The following is a 7,967-nucleotide window of genomic DNA, read 5'->3' on the forward strand; positions in this document are numbered from 1 at the left end:
CGGGCGGCCGCGGCCTGAGGTAGTCCCGGGCCGGGGGGCGAGCTCCGAGGGCCGCGGTCGTGGGGCCGTAGGCCTTGAATGGGCGCGGATGCCTTGTCGTGGCGCTGGGCCTCCGCCTCCTCGCCCCTCGTTCTGGTTTGCTCCGTGGCTCTGAGGAAAACCCTTAAGCCCCTCGTTCTCCGACACGGGAGCCTCCTCTCCTCTCCACCCGGGCTCCTCCCGCGTGACCGCCGCGTCTCAGGTGGGCTGTAAACAGCAGCGCCCCAGCCGCCTCATCCTCCCGGGACGGCTGCGGCTAGGAGCGGGCACTCCTGGTGTGCCTAAGTACCTGATGGCGGCCCACTTAAGAGGTGAAGCGCCTGCCTCACTGCACTGTCCTCACAAGAGAAAAGAAACCTTGGGGTGTTTTTTTTTTTTAATTGCTATTATTATTCTTTAAAACGGGTGTAATGATTCCTGCCGATTCTTGGAGCCTTACATGGGAATGAGGTAGTTGCGGTTACCCTTAAGCGGTGTGCATGCTTGAATGTAGCCTGTTTCTGTTTATGGTAGGTGATTTTTTTTTGGTTTTTTTTTGAAAATAACTTAAACTTTAGGCTACTTTTAAAATGGTCTGCTGTAAACTGCACCAGTTCAGATGTTGAATAGACAAGTAGTTCAGATAGCAGAGACTTAAAGGATTTTTGTTACATCATTTAACCAGACATGACAAAATAATATCCCTACTTCCAACTGTCTGGAAAACACAAGTCTCTTGGATGCAAGCTGCTGTGTGATTGGAAATTGGCATTTTAAAATAACGCGGAACTTGGATTAAACTTTGGGATTACTTAGTCCTTTGCTTGATGAAGTAATAAAAGCGCTTGTGTTGGTTATAGTGAGACATTAATATTGAAGTAGCACTTTACTATTTCATACATGTTTAGCACATAGATAATGCACTTTAAAGCGATTCTGTCCAAAATAGATACTCTAATCTAAGCAACAAGCTTGTTGTTTAAGCAACAAGCATGATTTAATGGTTTTAATCATTGTTCCTCCGTTAATGCAGATGCTTTGTAAAATCACTCAGTAGGACTGACAGAAAGCAGCTAAAGAACTTTGGTTCTGCTTTTTCTTATCTGCAGTGTGAAAAAAATGGAGGTGTCAAGAAGAGAAGGTCAGATCAGGCAGATATCCCCGACAGTCTTCGTCAAGAAGCAGAAACATGCTATCGGCTTAAACTGCCTGAAGACTTCTATCAGTTTTGGAAGTTTTGTGAGGAACTAGATCCTGAGAAACCAAGTGGTGGGTTTTAAAGTATTTTTTGTCTTTTCTAACTTTCACTTTCAAAAACTGCCTGAAGGGAGGCAAACTGAAGGTGGTCAGATGTGTTGTAATGTGCAGTTTACAGCTAAGATGCAGGATATCTACATGAGCGTAAACAGGAATACTGGAGATCATCACAAAGATGTCAGTACACTTCAAGCTTTCTAAAATACAGTTACTTAAATTATGTAATGCAAAGGGACTAAATGTTGTCTAAATCTGCCTTTCTTGCAAGTACATGTGAAATGTTTAGTATGGAACTGAAGTTTCCTTATATCAATCCAGGTTTCAATTTCCCCAGATGTATTATATAATAGAATATGGCATCCCTGAGTGCTCTAGAAATGACAGTTTCTTTTAGAATCATAGAATGTTTTGGGCTGGAAAGGACTTTTAAAGGTCAGCTAATCCAACCTTTCTGTGATGAGCAGGGACATTTTCAACTAGATCAGGTTGCTCAGAGCCCTGGATAACCTGGCCTTTAATGTTTCCAGGGAGGATGCATCCACAGCTTCTCTGGGAAACCTGTTCCAGGGTTTCATCACCCTCATTGTAAAAAATGTCTTCCTTATATCCACTCTAAATCTACTGTATTTTTAATTTTAATTTTAAAAAATTACTCCTTGTCCTATCACAACAGGCCCTACTAAAAAGTCTGTCCCCATCTTATAAGCCCCCTTTAGGTGTTGGAAGGCTGCTGTAAGGTCTCCCCAGAACTGCCTTTTCTCTCAGCTGAACAACTCCCACTCTCTCAGCCTGTCCTCACAGGGGAGGTGCTCCAGCCCCCTGATCATCTTTGTGGCCTTCCTCTGGACCCACTTGAGCAGGTCCATGTCCATCTTATGTTGGGGGCCCCAGAGCTGGACACAGTACTGTAGGTAGGTTCTCAGGAGAGCAGAGCAGAGGGGGAGAATACCCTCCCTCAATCTGCTGGCCACACTTCTTTTGATGCAGCCCAGGACACAGTTGGCTTTTTGGGCTGCAAGTACATGTTGCCAGCTCATGTCCAGCTTTTCATCCACCGGTACCCCCAAGTCTTTCTCCCCAGGGCTGCTCTCAATCCACTCCTCTTCCCAGCCTGTGTTGATACTGGGGGTTGCCCTGACCCATGTGCAGGTCCTTGCACTTGACCTTGTCGAACCTCGTGAGGTTCACCTGGGCCCTCTTCTTGAGTTTGTCCAGGTCCCTCTAAATGGCACCCTTTCCCTCAGGCATGTCAACTGCACCATGCAGGTTGGCGTCAGCAAACTTGCTGAGGGTGCACTCGATCCCACTGTCCATGTTACTGATGAAGATACTAAACAGTACTGGTCCCGGTAGGGCCACCTGAGGGACACAGCTTGTCACTGATCTCCATTCAGACATTGAACTGTTGACTGCTACTTAGGAGGACTGCAATAAGATAACTCTTGAATGATAGCTGTCTGAATAAAAGAATGCCTCAGCTTTCATTGTCTTGTAAACAGTGTTTGTTTAGATTTATGGAAGCTTTTGGTACCTGAGTGACATGGGAAATTCTTGGTTTAGATATGCATCCACCAAAAAGTAAACCTGTTCATGCTTGGCTTTTTAGATGCACTTGTGTCAAGTGTTGGACTTACGCTGGTTGGACCATATGATATTCTTGCTGGAAAACACAAAAAAGCAAAATCAACAGACCTGGACTTCAATCTTCATTGGAGATTTTTCTATGATCCCCCAGAATTCCAGACTATACTTGTTGGGGATAGCAAAACACAGTATCACATGGGATATTTCAGGTATTTTATTTAATACATGCTCTTTCTGGACTATAACTATGTGTAGCTTTTTCTCCCTTTTTTTTTTTCACAAGATAGGATTTGAGAACTGTGTGCTATCACCAAAAAAGAATCTTTCTCTACTATAATAATATTAACACATGGGGTTGATATCTTTTTTACAAAAAAATCACAGATATTGAAGACTAGATTTAAATACTTAGTAAACTACCTCCCCCAACCCTCCAGGGCACCTTCACTTATTAATTGATTAACTTCTGCTATGATACTTAGAAGAAAAAGTCAAGCCTTATGAAATAAAGGGAACATGTGTTTGGTCTATATGTATTGATACAAGCTCCTTTCAAAGGTATGCTTCTAGATTTTAGAGCTTTACATCTAAGGGTGTTTTTTAGTTTTCTAAAGGAGATAGCAGCGTTGTGAAGAGGGGAATTAAATGTACTTTGAAATAAGAGAAATGGACACAGCTTCACTATTTGTGTGTACTTTTTCATAAATAGGGATGTGCCAGATGAGCTTCCAGTCTGGGTTGGTGCAAATGAAGCTAAGAAGGGCTGTGCGATTTCACAAGTTGGTGATAATGTCTTTGCCGCAGTCAAGTAAGGTTCATATTTACTTTTATTTATGAAGAGTAGAGTAGAAGAGAAACTATTAATTGGGAGATGTGATGTGGAATAATGCAGCTAACTTGTGTACCTTTCTTGAGAAACCCTCTACTTCTGCTCCTGCAGGCAGTTTTAAGGTACTCTCAAAAGCCTTAAGAGGCTTCTTGGTAGTGTTTTCCTGTTACCAGAGAAATAAGTGCTAATTATCTCATCCTCAAAATACATTGGCAGAGATATGTTCTATAGGAAAAAAAATGCCCACTGGGTGTGTTTAAAATACTTCATAAGTAGAGAAAGGGCATCTCAAACAGTGGTGAGAAAAATCTGCATATTGTACTAAATGAGTAGTCTAGCTCGTGGTCTTGCCTGCATAAACAAAAATAATGTATTTTTATGATGAGTAACTACAAGAAGTACCATTTCTGACCTGGGGCAGGATAACACTTTTATGGACATGTAATTCAGTATGATTCATGAAGCTTTACATGGTCCTGCGTCATGAATGAAAACAACAGGTTTCATCACCTGTTGATTAAAAATGGAAAGCTCTCTGCAGACAGATGTGTGTCAGTAAGTAAAAGCATACTGAAAAGTAGCTTCTGCAAAAGACTTCTTGTGTAGTGCAGAATTAAACAAGGACGTTTGTTTTGAAAGCACCGTGATGAAACTCACAAATGTATTTATTGTGCATGACTTGGATGACAAATAGTTTATATGGCACTGGAGCAGCAAACTGAGTTCTTAAGATAGAAAGCTGAGCAGCTACCGAGTCCGGGAGAATTTTCAGCACCTGCAGGTTGTATAAACTGGATTGTAATGCAAGTACGGATAGGAAATGCCGAAGTACTGTGTCTGCCAAACTTCTTTTCTTTCTTGTTGTTAAGAGGCTTGCATTCCCTCGTCTATGTGTATAAATAAACCCATGACTGCTAATCATTGTAAGATGTGGAGGTTTAGTGATTAGAAGGCTATTCACTTGTTTGTGTTCTGTTAAGCTCTCTTAAGACATGTTTCTTCTGTTTGCAGACTTTTTTTGTCAAAAAAACTTAAGGAAGTGACTGATAAAAAGAAAAATGCTATTTTGAAAGACATAGATGAAAAACTAACAAGAACAGCAAAAGAACTGGGTTATTCTCTGGAACAAAAAACCACGAAGATGAAACAGAGAGATAAGAAAGTATGACTTTCCTGATCCACTGGAGAGAACTAAGTTCTGTTAAATTTACTTAAATTTTTTAATTTACTTGCCTTTTTCTTTTTTTTTTTCCTTCTTCTAGTCAGTAAGGATGCTTCATTTAGGAATTTCCAGAGCTCATCAGTGCTCTCTAAAACTTCAGGAGAGGGAAAATTAGTACAAGTGTGTTCCAAATAATGGGATTAAATCAAAATACTTTAGTCTTCTAAACCATAGTTCAGCATTCAATTTAAAAAAAAAAAAAAAAAAGCAATAAGGGAAATAGTCTAAAAAGTAAGCCAAATGGGAAGCATGGAAAAAACTGCTTCAAATTGAAGATTCATGTAAACAGTTGGGTTGGATCTATTGGAAACAGAACCATTAAGGATGATACTGATTAGTAATAGAGGGTTTTCACATACTTATCAAATTATTATGGTAAAAGATGACTAAACAAATGTAGTACAGTGCTACACAAGTGACTATAAGTTCCTAGCTTTTAGAACTTGACTGCAGTGGAGGTTCAGGTTATTTTAAAATGCAGTATACTTAAAAGTAACTGCTATGTAATTTGAAACTATAATAAGTTGATGTCCTGGAGCCTGGGCACTATATTAAGGTTGACTACCAGCAGTCAGATGCTAATGTTGTTCAGTGAGGTGAGTGATTCTGTGTCACAGAATTGACTTACAGTGCTGTATCCCATTTCCTGTCTTTTTATTTAGGTGGTGACCAAAGCATTTCATGGAGCAGGCCTAGTTGTTCCTGTAGACAAAAATGATGTTGGATACAGAGAACTTCCTGAAACAAATGGTAAATCTCTTGTTTGTTATATTCTTCTGCTTTATTTAAGTAAACAATCTTCAGTCACACAGCTACTCTGCAAAACCCAAACTGCATTTATATTTCCTACTTGAAGAATGTGAGCAGTAGGAGTAAAAGGCAGAAATCTTGACCATCACACTTGAGCTCAAAGTATTTTCTTTAAATGAACCAGATGAGAATCTGTGAGACATGCTAAATCTGAAATAATTCCTGAAGTAGTACTTTAGACAACCTTCTCTTTTGTATTGGCACAGCCATGCAGGAGGTAGGTCCAAAAACCTGATCTACTTTCAGGGACTTGTGGGTTTATTTCTTATCCCACTCTCTCTTCTCCCAGTGTTGTTCTGACAAGAATCAGTTCCCTAATGCAAGCTAAGCACATAAATGCTTGTCTTTGGATGGGCATGGGGCAAGAAGGAGCAGCAGAGCAAAAGGGGAGGCTTTTTCACCAGTTTTTCATTTAGTCTTAATCTTCACTTCAGTGTGACACACAGGTAAGTTTTGGCCACAAACTACTTCTGTGCAGTTTCTTTATTTTAAACATCTAAATATTTCTGCTTTTCTTTTTGCAGCTAATCTTAAGAAAATTTGTAAGGCCATTGTTGATGCTCCTACTGATGATGAGAGACTGAAGGCCTTTGCCCCCATTCAAGAGATGCTGACCTTTGTTCAGTTTGCTAATGATGAGTGTGACTATGGAATGGGGTATGAACTGGGCATGGACCTGTTTTGCTATGGATCCCACGTGAGTACTGCAACAATCATACTTCACAAAATTGTGCATGACTTTATGCATGGACCAGTTGTCATCCTGTGTTGTTGATCTTTATTCCCAAGTCTATCACGTAATTATCCCTAGGAATCATGAAAGTCTGTAAGAATATTCTTTATTCGCAAAGGCTGTTAAAGTCACACCTAAAAATAAGGTGATTTACTGAGTAGTGCTTAATCACACATGAAGATTCTACTTAACAGTTTCTGTTCTGTATTAGCCACTGCCCCACTGATGAAAAGGGTCATGCCTCTAATAAATCTATGGCTAGGAGAGAACATAAAAAGAAGCTTTAACATCAATGTAATATGAATGGATGGTCATAGAAACACCCCTGTAAAATAGCTTCTTTTAGTAAAATCATTACTGGCTATGGGTGCCCCAAAGTATCGTGTAGCGAGATAAAAATCTTGCAGTGCTAAATGTAGGTCCCAAAAATTTTGTGTTAAACACTAGTTAAAATACTTGGCCACTGAAACAAAGGAAAATTCACTGCTCTTTCCATACACTGTTAAATTACTAATGTGTTTCTTAGATTTCCTGCCCTGCTCTTGTAAGTTCCCTACAGCATCTGAGAATGTGTTTTCCGCTGATACCCTGATTATTTAGGGCTGACCCTTCCTTTGGTGACTACTGCCTCAGCTGCTTAATTCTTTCCTACATCTATGTGGAAGGGCAGTGAAGGAAACAGTTCCAGTTGGCTGAGTGGGTGGGGGCAAACCCCCATCTTTCAGGCTTTGTGTTTCTCAGCACATGAGATTTACTCCTGCAATGACAAACTAAGTCTTTAAAACACTGTGACATGTCCTGATACCTGTCTTATGCAGCAGTTTGAAACAGCTGTAATTTAGCAACTGTTTTCTAAAAATAGAGACACTGTTTAATTTTGTAGTTTAGTAAACAGAAGGGAAAAACAGTGGCTTTGCACATAAAAAACACCATGGTTGGCTCCCAGCATTTTTGCCTGTCCATAAATACTTGGAGGTGCTTTCTGGTTCTGGCTGTCCTCTTGCTTGGAGCCAGCAAAAACACAGACACTTTATCTGTAGCCCAAGACATGGGAAAGGGCTTAAACTCCCTTCAGAGGTGAGGCAGAGTAATAAGCTCTGACTTTACTATACATTTGAAGCACTTAAAGGGTTACTGTAAGTACTGTCATAATCCCCTCCGGCTGCGGAGCGTGGCAGGACAGGGGCCTTCAGCTGCCCTAGCCCTACCAGCAGTTTCGGCAGATTTCCGGGTTCAGGGGACCCGGCCTGGCTGTGGCTGTGGGGGGCGCGGCAGGCCGAGCTCAGCCGGGGCGGGCGCTGCCAGCACTTCAGGTGGCAGAGCCCAGAGCAGAAGCAAAGCCCCTGCCCGCCGCGGGGCCGCTCGCGTGTTCCCTCTCGCCCTGTGCAGTACTTCCACAAGACGGTGGGCCAGCTCCTGCCCCTGGCGTACACCCTGCTGAGGAGGAACCTCTTCGCCGAGATCATCGAGTCGCACCTGGCCCGCCGGCGGGAGGAGGAGGTGGACCAGCTCCG

General features: G+C 41.7%; 1 protein-coding gene across 1 annotated transcript in view; it reads left to right on the forward strand.

Moving 5' to 3' along the window:
* LOC113479247 (histone PARylation factor 1) overlaps nt 1-7,967 on the forward strand; it is a 12,843-nt gene that overhangs the window by 1,874 nt on the left and 3,002 nt on the right. The window contains exons 2-8 of the mRNA XM_026847008.1: nt 1,128-1,287; nt 2,882-3,068; nt 3,569-3,667; nt 4,700-4,850; nt 5,573-5,660; nt 6,245-6,417; nt 7,843-7,961. Coding sequence (XP_026702809.1) covers nt 1,128-1,287; nt 2,882-3,068; nt 3,569-3,667; nt 4,700-4,850; nt 5,573-5,660; nt 6,245-6,417; nt 7,843-7,961 — 977 coding nt within the window. The remainder of the gene's footprint in view (nt 1-1,127; nt 1,288-2,881; nt 3,069-3,568; nt 3,668-4,699; nt 4,851-5,572; nt 5,661-6,244; nt 6,418-7,842; nt 7,962-7,967) is intronic.

Source organism: Athene cunicularia (assembly GCF_003259725.1).
Source record: "Athene cunicularia isolate RWA chromosome 4 unlocalized genomic scaffold, athCun1 chr4_part1, whole genome shotgun sequence".
In the NCBI taxonomy this organism is placed as follows: domain Eukaryota; kingdom Metazoa; phylum Chordata; class Aves; order Strigiformes; family Strigidae; genus Athene; species Athene cunicularia.